The sequence below is a fragment of the Falco cherrug genome, chromosome 16, assembly GCF_023634085.1.
Source record: "Falco cherrug isolate bFalChe1 chromosome 16, bFalChe1.pri, whole genome shotgun sequence".
In the NCBI taxonomy this organism is placed as follows: domain Eukaryota; kingdom Metazoa; phylum Chordata; class Aves; order Falconiformes; family Falconidae; genus Falco; species Falco cherrug.
The window spans coordinates 7,193,412-7,213,875 of NC_073712.1; the positions used below are offsets into that span (position 1 = coordinate 7,193,412).

Sequence of the window (20,464 nt, forward strand, 5' to 3'; positions counted from 1 at the left end):
CTCGTAAAACCAGATTGTTTTGGAAACAAATGATTCCCTTCCAAATCTTGGCTTTAGTCAAAACCAGGGAGTACTTCAGTGTAACATGCATGTCAAATGTGACAGCTAAGCTTTGGTCAGACTTCACAGCACAAACCTCACTTCCAGAGATTGCTTACTAAGCTACGATACGGTGGAGTGATGCTCATGAGCAGGAGTTGTGCACGTGGCCTGGTTGGTATGAAACGGAAACAAAAAAGAACAAATTAAAAGAACAGCCACAGGAGATCAGGGTCATTCCTCTGGGAACAACTCCAGGTCTGTGCCTTTCCAGGGGCTGAAGTGCTGCTGCTGGGTCCTCTGGGTTGAATCACTCACCACGGGCAAGCCCTGTTCCAAAACCAGGCGTTGCTGTTTAGTCCTGCAAACAAAATACGACATTTTACAGGCTAGATATGTTTGCAGCCATTAGAAACGAAGGTGTTTATCCCTGCGGGCTGTGTGACTCCTGGGCTGGGACCTTACGCAAGAGCAGACACATGACTGCTTGGTGCCACCCAGAGTCAAGCCCTGCTGCTGATGGACGGATCCTGCTCTCACAGGGGAGCACAGTCACCTCTCAGCTCCGCGGAGCTTTTTGCAGCATCTGGGAGTGGCTTCCTCAAAGCAAAGTGCTCATTCTGCCTCCTGCTTCAGCCAGGGTGGCCCCTGCCCTGGGCACACACAGGCAGCTGGGGGGGAGGGGACAGGACGGGGGGGATGTCAGCCCCCAGTGTGTAAGCACAGAGCAGCCCCCTCGCTCTTTGGCCGTGTGTTAGCCCAGGGCCACCTTCCCAAAGCCACACGGACCAGGCTGCACAGTGGGAGCATCAGTTCTGGCCATGTTCATTATGACCCCCTCATACTGGGACAGGCTCGCTCCTGGCGCACCGGCACTGTCTGCGCCCTGCTCGGCTCCGGGGGCAAGAAACCTTAATCCTGCCCAGCTCCTTCCCAAGCCCCTTAAACCGCTGGCGACGCTGTCGGCATGTGGCAGAGCTGCCTCCCCAGCTGTGCCAGGGTTACATCCATCCCTGTGCCGGGCCAAGGCGCCCTCGGCTGTGGTTATTGCCCACGGCGTGTGGCCGTGGTGGCTTCCCAGTCCTGCCTGGCTACTGCCGACCTGGCTCCGGGCTTGGAATGGGGCACTGGGCTCAGGTTGGGGCAGTTAACCTTCCAGGTTCCTTCTCCTTTTTGGAGCCACGGTACACGAAACACGGTGTTTGCTGAGCAACGTGCTGAGTTTTCGGTCAGACCTTAGCTGATGTGACTTCTAGCTTCCTCCCTGATGTACAGGTCTGCATACTGCTGGCCAGCCCCAAACTCATTTAGGTAATTGCTTAACTACAAACAAGCATTTCCCTGTTTCATGAAGTGTAGCTAAGTGGACATCGTTTTCTTGCATTCCTTGGATTCTTTACATGGGTCAGTGGTATTTTTTAATTTTTTTTTTATGTGGGGGTTTGTGAAATGAGGCAGCTTTTGCAGAAGGATGCCCTTCCCTTTTTTGTGTGAAACCAAAGCTCCACTGATGCCTGTTTGGAGAGGAATTAAAGCCCAGCTCTGCGTTTTGTCAGTACGAGCCTGTTTAGTATTCACAACACTGTCTTGAAAAGCTTATTGTGATGAAAACGATTGAGTGCAACTTTATCTTAATGCTGCATGCAGTTAATTAATGTCAGTAAATTGTTTAGTGCAATTGCCTCCATGGGTCAGCCCCTCTTTCTAGAGAAAGCCTAACATTAGCTTTGAAATTAAACTGTCTATTAGGAGCAAAGGTGATTGCTTTATTATGGTTATGGAAACACAGAATGATTTGGGTTGGAAGGGACCTGACAGACCACCCAGTGCCACCCCCTGCCACGGGCAGGGACACCTGCCACCAGCCCAGGTTGCTCCCAGCCCCGTCCAATCTGGTCCTGAACCCTTCCAGGGATGGGGCACCCACAGCTGCTCTGGGCACCCTGTGCCAGCGCCTCACCGCCCTCACACTAGCGCAGACTCTCTAGGTGTCCATCACTGAAAGCCAGAATTGCATGAAAGATTATTTTTTTTGGTGAAGGAAATTATTTTATCCTTTGAAGCTAAGCTGTTAGTGTGGCTTTTCAACTAACGCGGCTGCTGTGGTAGCTGTCCCCACAGACCTGGGAGATGGTGCAAGTTGGAAGGGATCGACTGGAGCAGCGGCAGGTCCCATGTCACCCACCCCAGTCTGGCAGTGCCGTGCATCTGCTGACTGTGCTGGAAACACTTTCACAAAACCCCATTTCGTGTGGGTCTGGGTTGCAGGAGAGCCAAGTCTCTGGTTCAGACCTCACCATTTGCAATGCCCGGCTGCTGCCTGGGTCACTCACACTCCTCAAATCAAGACAGGCTGAAGGTTAGAAGTCCTGATAGAGCTTTACCTGAGCTTTAACTGCAACATAAATCCATACTACACAGTCATTTTCTGATCATATACAAGTTTATTACAGAAATAAACCACCTCTGTTGTAAAAGGTGTGCAGCATAAACGTTGGCAGCATCAGCTGGGCCTGAAAGATGCAGGAAGAGTTTGAAAGGGGATGAAATGGTGTTGTCTCAGACTTGCATCCCTCCTTTTGGGCAGCAGTGCTGGGTCTGCCACCAGCACACTTGGTGTGTCTGTCGCTTCTCAGCTGTCACTTCATGAGGAATGTGGGTGTTTGTGCCTCTTCTAAGTGCTATGTCCAGATTGTCAGGGCTGGATGTGAGAGCAGTCCAGCAGGGGAGGCGGTGGGATGTCTGCAGCCCTTTCCTCTCACCTGCAGGCACTGTACGAGGAGCACTCGTGCATGGGGAGCGTTGCTGAGCCTGCTCCGGTCGGTGCCCGTTGGTCCCACAGTATATGTGGCAGTGGTGGCTTTGGGGAGGCACTTGCATGGGGCAAGTGAGTGCTCAGGCCTCAGAGACTTTGATAAAATTAACAAAGAAACCCCATAAAATCCTGAAGGAGCTGCAAAGTCCTGCAATTCTTCCCAGAGACGTTTTATCCACAGGCAACGCCTTTTAAAATAAGCCAAGCTCCCAATTCCACGGCTTCCCTGTTCCAAAGAATCCCCAAATGCATTAAAGACTTTGTAGAGGAGCATGCCCCGTCCATGGGCTGAGTGATGCTTTATATAAATAGCTCATATACACCTGCTATATACAAATACTATGTACAGAGGGTGTTACTTTATTTGACGTGAAGCTCCAAATACCTCTTGTGGTACCTCTCCCAAGATGCTGGGCCAGGAGATGACAGCAGAAGGCACTTCTGGCTGTGCTGCCTGGGGACAGGCAGTGAAGGCGCCTGGATCTGGGGTGAAGAGCCCCTTTTCCAGCAGCCCTGCCACCCACAGAGCTATTCCTTCAGCAGACCGAGCTTCTTCAGCGCCTCTCGCCGGTTCTCATCTGTTGAGCCCTTGGGGGAAATCTTGACACTGATGCAGGAGCGGGGGGGCTTGGGGAAGTTCTGCAGAGGGTGGGATCGCCGCTTGCTGCTCTTCTCCTGCTCTGTCTGCCTGGGCTCCTTCAGACCAGCAAAGTCCTTCCCCTCTCCAAGGGATGCTGGCCGGGGGCGGCTGCTCCTGAGGAAGCTTGGGGCGAGCCGCTCGATGAAGGACATCTTGCCCAAGGAGCTGCTGGTCTTGACGCTCTGCTCCTTGGTGCTGGCTATGTAGCTGCTCAGCCCCACGCCGGAGCGTTCCAGGGTGTTGGATTTGAAGGTCATCGGCCGAATACCTGGCACTGACCTCTCCGCTGCCCCGCAGCCTGCCTCGGGCTCCGCGGGGATGGGCAAGGGCATCTCCCTTGGGTGGGGATGCACAGTAGGTTGAAGGTGGGCACTGGGCTCCCTCCTGTCCTGCGACAGTCCAAGCTTCTCCAGTGCCTCCCGCCGGGCTTTCTCCCTCTCCTTGGGGTCGAGGTGCCCTGAATTCAGCTTTTCAGCAGCAGCATCGCTGGCTGAGCCGGGCTGAGAGCTGGCCAAGGACGGAGGCGCTGCTTTTACCTTCTGGCTGGGCTCCGTTGCAAGCGGCACTTGGCTGGTTTTGCTGGTTTTCAGGATAATGTTTGGTGGCAATTTTCGTGGTTTGGGGGCAGTTGGAGGCCCGCGCTTGGCATCAGGGTCCTGAGGGGCCTCTTCCAATCTGGATTTCTCTGACTGATTCCATGAAGTCCAAGTCTTGGTCTCCTTGCCTGTTTCCTTCTTGGCATCAGAGCAATTGCTACATGACCACTCGTGGCTCACCTGATCATCCTGGAAGGGATCTGGAGGCTGGATAATCAAAGATTCCAGGGACTTCATCTGGTGTCTTGTGTTGGCATGGTCAAGCCTGTCCTCCTTGGCCATCTCCTGTGAAGATTTATCGACTGGCACTGGGTCCCCCCTTGTGCAGACCGTTGCTTTGCTGTCAGAAGCTCCGTTTGCTACGGTGATGCTCCTTGGAAGACTGTAATAGCCGGGGCTTGGAGCTGCTGCTGGAGCCGAGCTGGAGAAGGCAGAGATGCTCTTAGCACTCTTCTGTTCAGCTGCACGCTGCTGACCTGCACTCGGAGGGGGAGCCCCGTTTTCCATATCTAGGCAAAGAGAGAGATGAAGTCACGCACCGTTCTGCACGTGGGCACGGGGCACCTTCCTTCCCGCCTGCCAAGCCCGCGCAGTCACAGCAGAGCACCCGCACCCGGAGCTCACCCCGGCTCCAGCGCATAAACCGTCACTGCCCAGGAAGCCAGGTACTTTGGATGTAACAAAGCACCTGGTGAAGGAGGAACCTTGTCAAGCTGTGTAAGCCTGTTTGGAGCATGAGCAAAGATGCTCTGCCCTGCAGTTCTGCTGGTCTCGCTCGATAGCTGCCAGCAGCTCCTGCACGTGAGAACTGGGAAAATGCCACCGGTGCCCTACCTATCTTCTGCCTCTAGCCACCGCTCACCATGGAGTGATGAAAACAAGTTGGCTTCACTTACTACCTGCATGAAACTGGGGCGATGCCCCTTCCCTGCCTGCCAAGGGAATGCACCCCAGCAAGAAAGTCCCTTTGCAAACAAAGGCTGGAGCAGGGGTTCCCAGCTTACCCTGCGCACTGGAGTCTCTCCTGAGCCACGTCCCAGGCAGCTTGGAGGGCTCCACGTAGTCAGTCTCATCAGTAGAGACCCCACTGTCTGCTTCTGCATCCAGTGAGCCGATAGTTTCTTCTAAGAACATCAAACACTCTTTTTCTTCCACAGATAAGTAGTCGTAACTGTTATCACTCTTGAAAAAAAAAAAAAAAGTAAAAAAAAATAGTGCAGTAGGAAAAAGAGATGTATTATTATTTATAGCCCTGGCCGTTAAGAGGAGACCTGTGACAGCTCCTGGCCAGGAAACTTGGCCTGTGGCTACTTAAAAACTGGTACTTAAAGCTACAGAAAACTAGACAACTTCTAAAAAAACCCCACAAACATAAAAATGGTCTTAAATATATATATATATAAATAAAGTAATTTTTACATATATATAATTATACTGTGAGCATCAGAAGATAGGTTATTCTTAACTTGGGAGCTCAGCCTCTACCTTTTATTTCCTTAATTTGAAATATGAGCAGATGGGGAACATGGATGGTCTATAGGTACAGACGCCTGAATCTCAAAAGCTTGCCTACACATCATAAATACTGAAGGCTTATCTGCGGGCAGTGGTCCCTCTCCTTGTTCTCCCATTCATACCCCAGCAAGACCCTGTTTAATTTTTGTTGTATTTCAAGTATCATGAGATAAGATTGCTGTGGAAGTGCCAAGTTACAAGGTGATACATGCAATATATCGTGAAAAAACTGAAATGCAGGAAAGGATGGAGTGTGCATCAGATCAACAAGCATGGAGGAGAAATTGTCCCAGGTGGAGTTGTTTTGCAGAGAGACACTTACCCAAATGTTTTACCATGCAATATTGCAACCAGTTTTTCCATCCCTAATAAATTTCAGAGGGTTTGGTTCTGGTTTGCAATACATCAAATGGAAAACCTGTTCAGGGCTGAGTGTTCCACTTACACATATCAATTATGCTCCAAGTCAGACAGGATGTAATTAGCCCATCAATCTTGGAATCAGTGTTTGGAGACAAACAAGCTTTAATGGACAGATAGTGAAAAATTACACATCTGCACCCATGGTCCAAACTCATCTCTGTCTTAACTATGAAATTAATCTCTTGTCAGCCGGGAGGAGTATGGCTCGTTGTCTTTTCCAGGTGAAGTCACCCTTGTTGGAGCCAGTCTGACCCAGTTATCTGACTGGTCTGATCCCTCCCGGGGGAGCTCACCCGGCTCCTCCTGCCCAGTGCCTGCGCTATTTGCCTCTGCATCTTTGGGCAACACAGGAGCCGCTGGGCTCTCAGTACCATTTCCCAGGGGAAACCTTGCAGGAGCAAAGGCTCATGATCGCTGCCACACATGTGGCAGGACTGAAAGCCTGGGAGTGCTTTGGGGCAAGAATTAATTTAGTCTTTGTGCTGTCTCAGAGCCCCCGGGTGCTTCTAAAGCAGCAACGGCGAGCGGGTGTGAGCGGAGATCTGACCAAAATCCTTCCTCAGCTGCCAAGAGGGGCAAGTTGAGCCCCTGCCATGCCCGGACTCGGCACAACAGTGTTACTTACACGTTGCGAGTGGTTGGAGGCTGTGCTGACCATGCTGTCACAGCTGCCAGAGTTGCAGCCAGCCATCCCCAGCTCCTTCCTAGGCATATCACAGGCTGTCCTGGCGTCTGGCACGGGGGGCAATATCCCAGCTGAAGCAGAAGAAAGGAGAGGCATTAAGCTGCAAGACCCCCCTGGGGAGATGCAGGCACGCTGGCTCAGCTGGAGGGAGGGCAGGCAGGCTGTGAAGCTGCTGGATGGCTGCAAACCTGCTTTGTCTTAGGCTGCTTCCTCAGGAGAAGGGGCAGCTGGGCTTTTTTAAAGCGTCCTTGGAACCGAAGTTTTCCCCAATAGAACTGGAAATAGGTTAAGCGCCAGACCGTCCATCCACAGCTCATCCATGCTGGTGGTTATTTAATCATCTCAGAGGAGTGGATAAGGTGGTTCCTGAGTGTAGGAAAAGCTATAAGCCCAGCTCAGCCTCGGAGCTCAACAGCAGTGATGCCGTCCTAATGCAAGCCCCAGCCCGGCTCTGCCTGGTGGGACCTCCTCCCTCCACCCCTGCCAGCCGTGCAGCTGAAGTGCTCTTGAACTTCTGAACATGCTGCCCTGAAATGCTGCTTAGTCACAGCTTTGCTCTGCCAGGACCTTCCTCCTGGCAAAGAGCTTCCCCTGCCACCCTTCCTCGGGGGCCACGGAGGTGTGGTGGCCGTGGGGAGGTGCCCCCATCCCTGTGGGGCACGCCGGGGTGTGTTTGGGCATGTGTTTGGGCACATGCCTGGCATAGCTGGCACGGAGCAGGGCAGCGCTGTGCTGTGTCTCCAGCCGCCCTGGGGGTATCGCAAGCAGCACCCCAATATCCCGCTCCGCTCGTAGCAGCGCATCCCTGCTGCTGCTCTGAACGCAGTCTGTACCCCCAGCGCTGGTGGCACCTGAACGTGCTGCCTGACAACCTGCAGCAGGGTTCCCAGCAGCGAGACCTTCCCAGGGCAGGGTCCCGGGTGGCCGAGGGGACAGTTATGCTTGCAGGGTGCATGGCCTAGAGAGCTCTGCTGCCTGCGGGGAGAGGCTGAGCAGCCTACAAAAGGCGTAATTACTTCTGGATGTGAAGCATTAAGCTTCCAAAATTTACTGACACCACCAATTACGCGATTTCTTCGTGCTCACCACCCATTCTTCAGCAAAGGAGATCTGGGCTGCGGAGGCTGAAAAGAGCAAAACAACCCCCCCACCCCCAACACACACGGACCCACGCAAGAGGATTTGCTGGTCAGAAGACAGAGGAGCCCTTTGTGCTGTAACCTGGCCATGGCGTGCAGCAGCACACTGCTGCTTCTTTTTTTTTTTTTTCTTGTAGCAGGATCAGGGAATTAGATCTAGTGATAAGTGAGCAGAACTGGCTGCTTGTTCAGAGTGTTAGACCCTGAAAGAAGTCCTTTGTAATTGGAATATGCCACAAAAATCAGATTTCAACACCCACGCCCTGACAGATCTAATCCTTCCGCGCAGGTGGAGTTTAATATTTCAGTCTCAGCTTTGCATTATTTACTGTTTAAATTACGTTTCAGTAAGTGGTGGCTTTGGAACAACAGTACCCTTGATTCTTTGAATTCAGGTAACTTTACAGCCAGAGGTTTTTGCTGTCAGGAAGCAGAGACCCCCACTTAGTTTGGGGGTTTTTAGGCTTTTGCAAGCCGCGTGGTTTTGCTGTGCACCTGAACGTTTGCAACGTGCAATCTGGATCTACTTCTCAGCAGCAGGAGGCTACCGCCTGCTTGCTCGATGCTCCATCGCATTGCTGCAATGCTCCTCACTGCCTTCCACCCTGCCGCACAAATGCGAGAGGGAAAAACACTGCTGGGGATGTGAAAGTCTTGCTCAGACTTGACGCCTGCAGCTGGTGGGAGCCAGCGTCCGCGGTGCAAGGCAGCTGCCCGGGCGGGAGAGCAGCAGCCTGGCCCAGCTCTAATTAGGGGTCTCAACAGAGCTCATTTCTCCCTGAGGATTGTCCATTGGAAAAAAAAAATAATTTGCTCTCGTTCAAACAGCGTTTGCAGAAATGCAAAGCAGCTGCCAAGGCTTTGGCACCCACCGAGCCCCAGCTCATAGGGAGGCAAAGTTCAGCCCGGAGCTCGTCAGGCGCTGGAGAGGATCTATGTAGAAACAAGCACTTAATTTTCCTGCCCACTAGTTCTCTGATGAGATTATGGCTGTAATGCGGTCATCCGACCCAGGAAAGGGGGAAAAATCAGTGCTGAAACCCCTGAGTTCTTATGATTCATAAAGATTTTACAGTTCCTTCTTTTCGCTGAATAACACGGCGGTCCAGCCACAAACTAAAAATAAGACTGAACGTTTAAATTAAAAGAGATTGTACTTCAAAAGCTGTTTTTCAGTGGGGTGTATATCTTTCCCCACTGAAAATATTTTTAGAAGGAGCTATTTTTTATCTAAAATAAAATGCCAGTTCACACAGCTTTTGTGACAGCTGCCGTAACTGTCCTTTACAAAGCTCCCTGAGCCTTCAAACATCAAAGAGGTGCTGGGTAGCAATTAATGCTAATTGCTTTATGTGAAGAGGCTACTTTCTTTTAACCCGGTACTACTGCAAGCACCCTGTCGCAGCTCTCCAGCGACGTTACAGAACCTCGGTGTTTTTGCTGTCGAAGGCAGAGCAGCCGTACCCCCTCTGCCTTTACAGCTGCTGTCAAAGGGCTTTGCCCTGGCGGCTCGGAACATAAAATAAAGCAAAACCCTGTTTGCCGGTACCGTCCCAGCAGCAGCACAGCGGGACGGATCCCACCTCAGGGTGAAAGGGGACGATGGTGGCAGAGCCATAGTTCCTCCTGTTTAAACAAGTAAACCGAGTGCACGTAGCAGTCGCCCGGGCTGTTTGCTGCCCTGAGCACAAGTTTTTCCAGCCTCCCCAGCTTTCCTCCCGCTGCCACCTTCAAACCACCTCGTCCATCTTTCCTGGTGCCACCTCCCGTGACAGCTCCGCCACACTTTCCCCTTCCAAAGCAAAGCATGTCCATAACCCACAGCTCCGCGTCCCACCCGGACAGGGTGCTCAGCCCCTCACCCACAGCCTTTTCAGCAGAAAAAGGGCAGAAAGCGAAGGACAAGAAGGAATATAGATTATTAATTTTTTTTTCTTTTTTTACCAGGACGTTTGTCGTTCCGCGCTGCCCAAATCCTTGTCCCAGCCGTGCCTATCCCAGAACTTCTTTGCTTTTCTGGGCTAACCAAACAGAGCTGGGTTACACATTAACTCGCCTCCCCAGCGGAGATAAGGCTGTGTAGGTGCTCAGAAGGTACTCGCAGACGAGCCCCCAGCCCCTCACCTGCAGCCTGCTGCACCAGGCTGAGAGAAATTCATCTTGCACCCACGCAAGGAGCTTTCCTACTGCTCCGGGCTGGGGTCACAGCATTGCCGAGCCCCTAAAGCCCTTTGTGTTCTGACCCAAAGCGGCCGGGTTGCTGCGTGCCGTGCTCTCTCGCAGCGTTGCTCTGAGCCAGCGCAGTGCAGGCAGAGGCGCAGGCAGAGGCGCAGGCAGAGGCGCAGGCAGAGGCGCAGGCAGAGGCGGGTGGCAGCGCCGGCATCCAGTGCCCGGGAGGCTGCGGGCAGCTCTGCTCGGTACCACCCAGCTCACTCACTTCCCTGCTCCGGCTGGTGTCCTCTGATGTCCTCAGCATGGGTTTCACGGGAGACTCCTTAATCCGACATCCTGTTCTGCCGCATAGCTGCTCGCTGACATTTGGAGGAGCCGAACGCGCAGCCCTGACCAAAGCGCCTTTGTACATAGTAATTAAGTCCTTTGCTGGGCGTTTGCACCATGTGCTGCTGAACGCATTACCCCACAACAGGTTTATTCTCTTAGGTGGTTTTGTGCATGAGGTCCCTCAGCTCAGGGCAGGACCCGGCTCCTTCTTGGCTCTAAGAAACACAGATCGTTGCTGGAACAGGTACATACTTGCATATCACCAAAGCTTTCCCAGAGACCAAAGGTTTTCCGCCTCCGTAAGGAGGTTCTTGTAAAGATGGGTGGAAAGCCATTTTAGAAGGGAATCTTCACCACTGAGCTTTATCTACGTGCTGGAGCAGGGGGTGCCCAGGTCAGCATGGCTCTGGGGCTCGTTCCGCATGTACTGACCAGCTGCCAACGTGCAGCTCCCCTGCACCCCTCCAGCACCTTTCCCTGCAGGCGCTGAGCTCCCCCGCAGGTTCATTCCCTGGCTTTAATGCTGGGAACTCCTTCACTGGGCAGCTTGAGTCCTCGAGCCTGGGTAAAGCGAAAGCCCCCGAGACATCCAGTGCACTCCACCCCAGCTGCCCTCCTCACCCACACAGACACCATCCCAGAAACTGCTGCCTGGGCATTTCCTTCAGCAGCATCCCCCCTCCGAGGGTGAGGATGCTGCCTCTCTTGGCAGGGGGAAGGCAAAGAAGAGCCCAGTTATTCCATCTGCAGCATGGGGTGCTGCCAGCACCCAGTCTGCCCAGGTGGTGCAGCGGAAGAACTGCAGTAGCTTGTTATAGGACCCCCAACTTTAGGGTCTTTTATTAAAACCCCAGCAGTTAGCCCATTGCTCCCCCCTCACACCCACAGTATAGACTTGTATCTGCTCTGCAAGGTGCTCCTCGCTGAATAACTATAAATATTCAAGCAGAAACCTTGCAGCAAACCTCTACAACTGGTACAGCCACCAGATTAATCCAAGTTTTCATGCTTCAGTGGGGCTTTTTTTTTTTTTTTGTGAAAAAGGGTGTATTGCAACATGTGTTCCCTGCTACACAGAACAGGGAAGTGGAAACATCAGTTAATTAAAGCCATGGCAGGATGGAGAGAAAGCAGATGAGTCAGGAAGCAGGGAGGTTGCTACCAGCCCTGCTGAGCCCCAGATGGGCCCAGTTACAAAAGGGAACATGTGTGCTGAGGAGCAAATCACCAAGCCAGAGGATCCCGGGAGCCCTAGCCAGCCCTGCTCTCCCACGCTGGCCTGCAGCAGAGGTAAGAGATGCAAACATGGCACGTTCGGAGCAGTGGCACCGGTCCCAGCCGCTGCCTGAGCATTGCAGCAGCTGCGGCTGCCGAGCTGGGTGCAGGGCTGAGCCCAAGCGCTCCTGGAAGTGTTAGTGGGTGTCGTGCTGGATGGAGCAGCAGTGTCGGCAGAGTCAGCTTCATGTGGGTTTTGCTGAGTTGCGCTTAGTTCTGAGCCTGCTTTAAGAGAGGGAGCAAACCAAACCCAGAGCTGGTTTCTTATTCTGTGTGCAAACAGTGTGAAGGAGCAACCGCTCCAGGACAAGGCAAGTGTGTCCTGAGAGCTCCGTGCTGATAACACAAGGACTTAAATCTGTGCAATAGAGCAGGCAGCACTTGCTGCCTGCAGGGCTCTGTGTAGGTCAGGAAAATGTCACAATCCATGATGAGAAGTCTTGAGTTCTCTGAATCAGATGCCCAGAAAGAACCTGTTCTTTTTCCACGTTCCTCTTCCTCAAACGAATATAAATAGCTACAACCCAAAATAAAGTGTGACTTCATATATACAGTATGAAGTGTATGCGAGTAGTCAAATGATGCAGAGAAAACTACACAATGCCGTGAAAGGACCTGGGCATGTTAACAGACCCGCTGTGCCTCGCCCTGTTCATAAACAAAAGAACATAAATGATTCAGTCCCGGCCCGGAGGGAAATGCATCTGTACGGCGTCACCGATAAGGTGCCTGTTAATGTAATGAGGCTTATTTGACTCTGTAGGACACTTTCCTTACAGCAAATTGTATGCTGACAAATCAGTTATGAAAAACACCAGGTAGTTAACAGGTAGCATTACACAGAAGTTTAGAGAAATAATTAAATCTTAATATGGCTGTGAACTGAGCAAGGATCCCTATTTATTATCCCTGTTTTACAGAAAAGAGGTAGAGAACCCAGGTGATCTCTTGCCACAGCTTGGTTAGCGTGAACTCAGCATCAGAAATGAGAAGTCGGCTCTCAAGGTATAATACAGTTCCCAACATTTCCCCCAAGGCTTTAATTAAAAATAATAGACAAGGACACTGCAATCTTGGATGAGCTGATATTATCAGCTCCCCTATTTTGTTAGGGGAAGCATTCTTGGTGCTCAGACTCACGCAGTGAAAAAGCAATATTGATTTCAGCCAGTTTGAAGTACTTTCATTCTGCCCAGTCCACAGCAGAGCAAAACCCGGTGGCAGTTTTACAGCCGGATGTGTAGTTTGATTTTTAAAATGCAAGCAGGCATTTAATTAGTATGATAAAGAGTTGTGATTTTCAAAATAGCAAGCTGAAAACTTTTTGTTCCTCTTATTAGAGAGTTTCTCTGCTGGTGAGAGGTTTGCAGGGCTTACCCACGGGTGGGTCTGCATGGGACAGGAGCCAGAGCCGTCCCCTGCGCTGCGGCCAGTGAAATCTGCCAAACGCAGACGCTTCAGCAGTTCTGTGTCACTCTGATTTCCCAAAGGCTCCATCCATACGTGGATTTCTGTGCTTAAGGCCATCAGCAGAGAAATTCTGCATTTTCTTTGTTCATGCCTGTCCCCTCACTTCTGCTTCCATAAAGGTCGAGAAGGGCAAACAGATAACGCTGCCTAGGTCAAAAATGCTTGTAAAAATGAGCACGGTACTGCCAGCACAGTTTCACAGCAGCTTCGTTGCCCAGGGCGGATGATGGTTGCAGCACTGCTAGTTTTGAACAGGTCTCTAGAAAAAGCAGGACGGGCACAGGAGATGCTGTCCTCAGACCATCACAAGCGGCCTCTGCTGCGACCATGCGCCTGAAAAGGTGCAGATTTAAGATACTGATTCTGTACCATGTAAGGTGTTCCTTTTCTCAGCCCTTTCCCCAGCAATTGCTCTTTTTAAGTAAAGTTTATCTAGAACTAAGGAATTCAGTTTGTTCTTCAGAAACTTCAGAATGTTACTGATCTATTCCCAAGACCGGTCTTTCAGGCACTTGCATCCATGAACCCAAATCTTCCTAAAGTCTGTCTACTTAGTAATTTATATGTTTAAATGCATAAAAGGTTCTGGAGTTATGGAAAACTCTCTTTACAGTTGTTCCTTTTGATAGCTGGCTCTAATTACACAGAGAAAACATTTTACTGTTAAAAAAGGAAGTTATTGTTGAACAAGTTGAAAGTGAAGAAGCATCATCCTGAACAGGTCGGGAGGCAACGTCCCTCTCTGGCTGTGACTGTCTCTTAGAGTCAAAGGGGAAAAAAGGGAATGAGAGGGGAAAGTTGACACTAACTGCTCAAAGGCTGCGTTGCATAGATGGGAAGACCTAGGAAACGTATTGGTGAACAACAGCAAATAGAGCACAAACCTGAAATTCAAGACTGGAGGCACAGACTACACGGAACAAGTATGCATGCATCAGTCACGTTTATTGGTGCATCAACAATTTTGCAATTCAGGGCACGTGTTTCAGGAAATACGTTATACCGACTGGTCTGCACCGATGATACACAAGCCAGAACACTATACCACCGGATTACATTGGGAACGAAGATTTCTAGAAACATTTGCCAACGCCACTGGTTTTACTGCAGTGGGAACACGGGCTGCCTACATCGGTGAAAGTCCTTGCTCGACATCTGCTCAACACGTAAACTTGGACAAGCTTTTAAAGTGCTGTTATAAGCACGAGATGGCATGTATCTCTTCATACAACAGAACACATCTGCGAAAGGCCACGTGATTAGAGCATGCTAGGCTCTTCTTTAATTAAAGAAGGAATTGAGTGCTGGTGAAACAGCCAGAGTGGCACCAGGAAACTAGAATTCTTTATGTAACTGAAAATCCAGAACTATGGAGATTGGTAAAACAACACCAAGAACCCAGCTTTTGGCAAGTGTACCTCCAAGGCAAACTTGTTTCCAGGACCTGTTTAGTTACTGACCTCTGTGCTGAAGCATTCAGCAAGGAATTTAATGCTTATTTTAAATTTGTATGGGAACAGGAGCAATGGGATGGACATCAGCCTGTACCTCACAGGCTTTCTGGATTGTTCTGGACATGTGACGCTATCCCCTCCCATACCTGAGCCCATGTCCCACGACACCTATTCCAAAATACTTGTAACTCACATCTTGCTGTACAATTAATAACAGTTCAGTACAAATGTATCACTGAAATGTTGTTCAGAGGTTGATCCTAATAGTACCAGGACATCATTTTTCTGATGCTTCCATAACTGTATCATTAAGGGCAGGCAAACACTGGTTGAAAGGTACTTAAAAACCCCCTCATATTTACATTTAAAAAAGAAACAGAGGTGTACTTTAAATGTATCCATATCTTACATTTTAAATAATGTAGGTACTTTCTGTTTGGGAGAGTTGAGGAGGATCAGATAAGGTTTTCCAACTCATGGTCAGTACCATAGGTTACTTGTTCTTTGAAAGAGTTTGCCAGTGTGTAACACTATCAACTTTTACAAAGATGAATTACAGCAGTTCAGTCGACATTTTTTAACCAAAGAGATTTTATTTTCTAGGCAACAAAAGAAAACATCCAAGCAGTGACATTGACACATCCCCCTTCAAACGGAGCTGATTATCTGTTAGCAGATTTCCAATGCAAATGCGATGTAGCCAAGCTAAATGCTCTGGATTAAATAAAGCTAATTTTAAAACTACTGCAACTGAGAAATACCAAAAAAATTTTTATACACACTTTCAGAAATCCATCCAGGTTACAAAGCTAAAATCTAAGTGTTGCTCCCCTAAAGTCGATGCATTTGCAAACATGGCAGACAATAAATACGTATCTTTCACTTCTGCTTCAAAGACACCCAAAGGTGTCTTGTACACCTCTCTGAGGTAGGTATTATGTCCATGTTACAGGTGGTAAGTGGTGAGGATCAGCTCCTTGTCCAAGGCATCTCACCGCTTCAGTGTGAAAGCTGAGAGTACAACTTAGGGTTGACAGTCTCTTGGTCTCATTCCTAGACAGCATTTCATCTCAAGTAGTTATAACACAGTGTAATCTTCAAGTTCTTTTGAACTGTCAGGTATTTCTTTAGGTTTATAAACATCAGCGTCCAGAAGGCTGATTTTAATGTCAGGGTTTTTTTGTCTTTTTTTTTTTTTTTTTCTAATGATAAGCTAAAAGCAAAGTGGGATTTAACACTGGGAGCTAAGCGGCTTTCTATAGGGAGCTCCCAACAGTGCTAATGCGTATTTTAATACTGAATTTAAAAGAAACCTGGTCCATAGTACTCTGGGTGATCCTACTCTTTATGTTTAATTATTCATGCCTCAATTCAGCAAAGCTCTTATGTAATTATGTTCCTTCTTCAGTAAGACCCAGTAAGTATGTCAAGGTCCAATTGGGAACCTCTGCTGAGAACTTCAGTGAAAGGTGTTTTTTAGAGAAAAGAAGGTTTTGCTGCACCAGGAGTTTGGCCAGATGCCTTAACAAATGGAAGCTTTTAAAACTAGGTCTTAGGTTCCACTTGGAGAGTGGGTTTCTTTCTGCCTCAGTCTGAAGATGTGCATTCTTGCTCCCCATTTGTAAGAGTGCAAGGAAGGTAACACAAAACAGCATCAGAAGAGCAGGCTAAAAATATTTTTAAATTCAGTAAAACAAGTATGTGTTGCAGGCATTTCAACAAAGAAAAAAAAAATCCCCTTCAGTAATATGCACCTTTACAGCACCTTTTAAAAGACCTCAAAAGCACTTACTGTTAAGCCCCACAACCCTGCTGTGAGGTAAGATATATTAAACCCATTTCAGCTTCCCCGATTCTGAACAGTACGAAAAGTAGGGCAGTTTACGTAGCTTATTTTGCTCTGAAAATTCAACTGCACCCTTCATTATCAGAATTAAAGTCTTGCTACTGAACAGTCATCGGTGACAAATCAAACACATTAAGGCAGAATGCAGATGAAAAAACTTCAAGCCTCCCTTCTGGGTTAGCACTCTGTCCTTCTCAAGAGGGCAAAACTTTTTACCAGCAAAGAGCGAGAACTATACCACCTTAAAGTGCTAATTTTCAGTATTTGGAATCCGGTACAGCTTAGTAACATTGTGACCGTGATATCGGCTATACCCAAGTAAAGTCTGCTTAAATGTATTTAACAGATGTAAATTAAGTCACTTGCCTAACTACTGTATTTCCCTCTTGCCAGAATTTCAGATACTATTATGAAGAAGAATCCAAAGTATTTCAAGAAACATGCCTAAGTTCTGATGCAGTGTAAACACCAGGGGGGTGGGGTGTTGATAGTTATTTTTCAAGCAACTAAAAACTACCTACAGAGGATTAATAAGTTTATTCAACACTTAACCATCTACTCATTAAAGTAGGCTATCTTAAAGCTTAGAGGCCATTTCTTTCTCTAAAGCCATGACTTCACACAAACAATACAGTCTACTTCTGATGGTAACATAGTATAGGGCAGCTTTGGAGATTCTCTTTGCATTAAAAATCACGCACCAAATGAGCAGTTTCCCTTGCAAGACTTGCTCGTGTGCGCAGCCTAACTCTTAGTATAAGTAATGCTGATACGTGTGTTTCTCAAACCCTTCAATTAGTTTAATTACCCTGAAAACATAATACAGAGAGACCAATTCAGCAACTTTGAGGCTGGATTTTACACTACTGTTGAACAAGCCTGATTTTGTATGTCTGCTCAGATCACACACAGAGTGAGATTATTTTAGAAATCGGGTTTTAGCTGCCAGTGTATACCACCTGCCAAAGTACTATAAATTAGCATGCGAGAAGATACCTATTCCAAATCCATCGGAAAAGTCACTAACTATAGCAAACCTGTGCATCTTGGCCATCATTATGTTAATATGCTTTTCAAGCTTTGTGAACGGAATTTTATGATTACATACAGCTTATCTGGAAATCCAGAATTTTATTCTGGATCAGTGAGGTAGTCGATGTAACCATCCTCATGTCTATGTCAGACTTCGCCGAAGTTGGTGTGTCCGGTCTCCTTGGCGTGTTCTCTGGCTTCCACTTGTCCAGTTAGTCCCTTCTGGCACACCATGCACCTCAGCGTGAAGTGATTCACATCGGTAAACTGCCTCTTCCGTCTGGCTTCGTCTGCCAATTCCAATGCTTGTGCAAGAACAATATCATCAGCCGTGGAGAAAATTGTCTGGGGAGGAATGTCCGAGTCAGGGATTTTACGCTCAAGTGGATCATAATGAATCCCATCATAAATTAAAAGGACCCGCTTAGTGTAACCGGCATCTTCCCCAAAACGGTCGATTCTGACTGTCTGCGTATCCACCACGCAGATTTCGCACTGGTAGAATTTGGATAAAATGGACACTTCGATGGCTCCTCCCCAAGTCTCTTCTCTTCTGATCCAGTCACAATACTCCCTGTTAGTTTTCCCTAGAACTGCCTCACAGTATGATTCGGGGTCGCTCGCTACTATTTGGGCTATAAGACTGCGCATCTCTGGAGCGCAACCCGGGTCGTAAACACCTCCCTCCACCACATAGTACACACTGGTGAAGAGACAGGAGTTATCTGCCGGTACAACCCTCCTTGCCAGCACAGGCACAGCTTCCCTAACCGAGTTAGACATCGTTCTTTTTGCAACTACAGGTGAGTCAGTCTTGGGTTTGGACGTATCCTCTTCAACTATCAGCGTGTCACCTGTCAAACAACAGAACGAGGGAGAATTGAAATACGCAGGTGGGATTTAGGGATGACACTGGCGCTCTCCCGGCAGCACGGCACCCTGACGGAACGCAGCCCCAGCCCAGGCGGCCGGCAGCACCACAACACACCGATGGAGCGGACACGGCGACTCGGGCTTACTCACCTGGCACCTCCCGGGTCCCTGGCCCCTGCCAGCCCCGCGCGTTTGCCTCCGGCCCCCCGGGACGCGGGCAAAGCCACCACCGGCGAGCAGCAGCCCCTCCCGAGCCGGGTGTGGACAGCTGGCCCGGAAGGAGGAACCGGCCCGACAGCCGGCTGCTGAGGGGCGTGCTGGGCCGCAGCCTCTTTTAATTACGGTAATTGCAGCCGGCGGGGCAGCTGAGGCCACAAAGCGCCGGTGCCCGCCCCCCTCGCCCAGGCCCAGGCCCGGGCCCGGGCCCGGCCCTCACCCGAGTGGATCCCGAGGTCGCCCAGCCGCCGCTCGCCGTCGCTGAGGTCCAGGCTCCGCGGCGGGAAACCGAGAAGGAGGCGCTGGGCCGGGACGGGGACGCCGGTGAGGGCGGCCAGGGCGGCCTGCATGTCGCGGAGGCGGGAGTGGGCCGTGAGGCCGGGCAGCGGGTGGGTGCCGCTCCGGGCCTTGCAGCGCAGCCGCAGCATCCTCGGCGGGGCCGCCCCGCGCCGCCACCGCCTCCCCACCGGCCGCCTCCCGCTTCCGCTTCCGCTCCGCCGCTCCCGCCCACTCTCGCGAGAACCTCCCCGCCATTGGCCGGCCCGCAGCCAATCACAGTGCCGCCGGCTCGCGGCGCTGAAAGGCGGGGGGAGAGCGGAGCGCGCCGCGGCGGGCGCCCGGCTCGTTTGCATAGCGCGGCGTGACGTAGAGCGCGGTTTGCATCTCATTTGCATGTGGCGCGGCAGCGCGGAGCCATGTCGGCGGCGCCCCGGCACAGCGGCCCCCCCCGGGGCAGGGCCGGGGCTCTGCGCGGCGGCGACAAGAAGTGCTGTGAGTACCCCCGGCCCGGGGAGGGGATGTGCCCTTCATCTATTTACAAGAGGAATAATTATATATAATGAGGGAGATAACGGTGCGCGTTATCTTAACGAAGCCGTAGCACGGGTTCCCATCCCGCGCACCCTGCGCTCATCTCGGGGGCAGCGCTGGACCAGGTCCCGGTAGGACTTGAAAAGAAAGCAGGATTTTTTTCAAGGGGGTTGGTAACCAGTGGCTGCACACCCCGCTCCTGCCCCCCTTAGAGCTGGGGGTGCTGCCATCAGCCCCCCCCCAAAACCTGCTGCTTCCCGGGTGTTTTCTGCGCTCGCTTGGGCAGTTTTCCGACAGAACGTGACTGCTTTGCTAAAAACATCTTTCTTTTGCCCTTGACAGCTTCTGGCCGAATGGCAAATATTTGCGATGCTGAAAGCCACCTGTCAGCCCCATTAGGCACGGCCAGGCACCGCTGCTGACCCACCTCATTAGCCTCATTAGCCTCATTAGCTGGTGCTGGGGAGCCCATCGAACAGCCGGGCTCGAAGCGGGCCATTACCTGCAGGGCCATGGCAGCGAGCTTGTCCCCAGGGCACGGTGGCCGGCTGCCCACCCGGGAGATGGGTTAGCACTGCGCGGGGGCCACCTTGACTGTGGGGTTTGCTTTTTGCTCTGGGATGCTCGGCCACACTGCTGATGCTCTTGGCTTATTCTTGCAGCATGGGCTTCCTACATGACCAACTCGCCGACGCTGATTGTGATGATCGGCTTGCCCGCCCGCGGCAAGACGTACGTGTCCAAGAAGCTCACCCGCTACCTCAACTGGATCGGGGTGCCCACCAAAGGTGCGTGGGGGGGGCTGCCAGCTCGCCCCGCTGCAAGAGTTGTCGGCCAAATGCTGTCGGTCTCACGCCCTCGTCTTTTGTGTGTGTGAAGTGTTTAATTTAGGAGTGTATCGCCGGGAAGCGGTGAAGTCCTACAAGTCCTATGACTTCTTCAGGCACGATAACAAAGAAGCCATGGAAATCCGCAAGTGAGTCGGGGTCAGGGGACTGCACCGAGCCGTGGTGGTTTGGTTAGTCTCGGGTCCTGGCAGGCTTTGTGTCTGAGGGGCACAGAATTAAATTAACGCCCAGGAAACCAGGGGAGGGGGTGGTGTAGCCAGTGTGGGGGTCCTGCCGGAGGGGCTGT

The 20,464-nt window shown here is 50.8% G+C and overlaps 3 protein-coding genes across 13 annotated transcripts in view; 1 reads left to right on the forward strand and 2 right to left on the reverse strand.

The window, feature by feature from the left end:
* Positions 1–20,464, forward strand: part of PFKFB2 (6-phosphofructo-2-kinase/fructose-2,6-biphosphatase 2) — a 62,797-nt gene that overhangs the window by 25,472 nt on the left and 16,861 nt on the right. For 2 of the 8 annotated variants that reach the window (XM_027816657.2, XM_027816658.2), the window contains exons 1-3: positions 11,477–11,644; positions 19,993–20,118; positions 20,210–20,306. In XM_027816657.2, coding sequence (XP_027672458.1) covers positions 11,536–11,644; positions 19,993–20,118; positions 20,210–20,306 — 332 coding nt within the window. In that variant the 5' untranslated portion in view covers positions 11,477–11,535. Of the gene's footprint in view, positions 1–11,476; positions 11,645–19,133; positions 19,292–19,992; positions 20,119–20,209; positions 20,307–20,464 lie in introns of those variants that run through there. The other 6 variants (XM_027816659.2, XM_055728165.1, XM_055728166.1 and 3 more) reach the window with 5 other exon arrangements.
* On the reverse strand, positions 2,464–11,339 carry C16H1orf116 (chromosome 16 C1orf116 homolog). Of its 4 annotated transcripts, none has more exons than XM_027816653.2 (5): positions 9,797–11,339; positions 6,902–7,079; positions 6,654–6,784; positions 5,095–5,270; positions 2,464–4,599 (listed from the first exon to the last, which is right to left on the reverse strand). In XM_027816653.2, exons 2-5 carry the CDS (start codon positions 7,028–7,030, stop codon positions 3,383–3,385), a joined length of 1,653 nt encoding a protein of 550 aa, XP_027672454.2. In that variant the 5' UTR covers positions 7,031–7,079; positions 9,797–11,339; the 3' UTR covers positions 2,464–3,382. The 4 variants fall into 4 exon arrangements, with proteins under 4 accessions (XP_027672454.2, XP_027672455.2, XP_027672456.2 ...); XM_027816654.2 differs by lacking the exon at positions 6,902–7,079 and having other exon boundaries at positions 5,095–5,272; positions 9,797–9,873; positions 9,977–11,336; XM_027816655.2 differs by lacking the exon at positions 6,902–7,079 and having other exon boundaries at positions 5,095–5,272; positions 9,977–11,335.
* YOD1 (YOD1 deubiquitinase) lies at positions 14,028–19,008 on the reverse strand. The gene is made up of 2 exons (XM_055728172.1): positions 18,741–19,008; positions 14,028–18,285 (listed from the first exon to the last, which is right to left on the reverse strand). The coding sequence occupies exons 1-2, from the start codon at positions 18,946–18,948 to the stop codon at positions 17,579–17,581; spliced, it is 915 nt and encodes a 304-aa protein (XP_055584147.1). The 5' UTR covers positions 18,949–19,008; the 3' UTR covers positions 14,028–17,578.

Bases quoted from the DNA above. Each gene is read 5' to 3' on its own strand.
- C16H1orf116 (XM_027816653.2), bottom strand. From the start codon at position 7,030: ATGAGCTGTGGATGGACGGTCTGGCGCTTAACCTATTTCCAGTTCTAT. The intron at 5,271-6,653 runs GTAAGTAACACT...TTTTTTCAAGAG, and splicing joins CCTCCAACCACTCGCAACGT to TGATAACAGTTACGACTACT. The intron at 4,600-5,094 runs GTAAGCTGGGAA...CTCTTTGCCTAG, and splicing joins GAGAGACTCCAGTGCGCAGG to ATATGGAAAACGGGGCTCCC.
- YOD1 (XM_055728172.1), bottom strand. From the start codon at position 18,948: ATGCTGCGGCTGCGCTGCAAGGCCCGGAGCGGCACCCACCCGCTGCCC. The intron at 18,286-18,740 runs GTGAGGGCCGGG...GTTGTTTGACAG, and splicing joins CGACCTCGGGATCCACTCGG to GTGACACGCTGATAGTTGAA.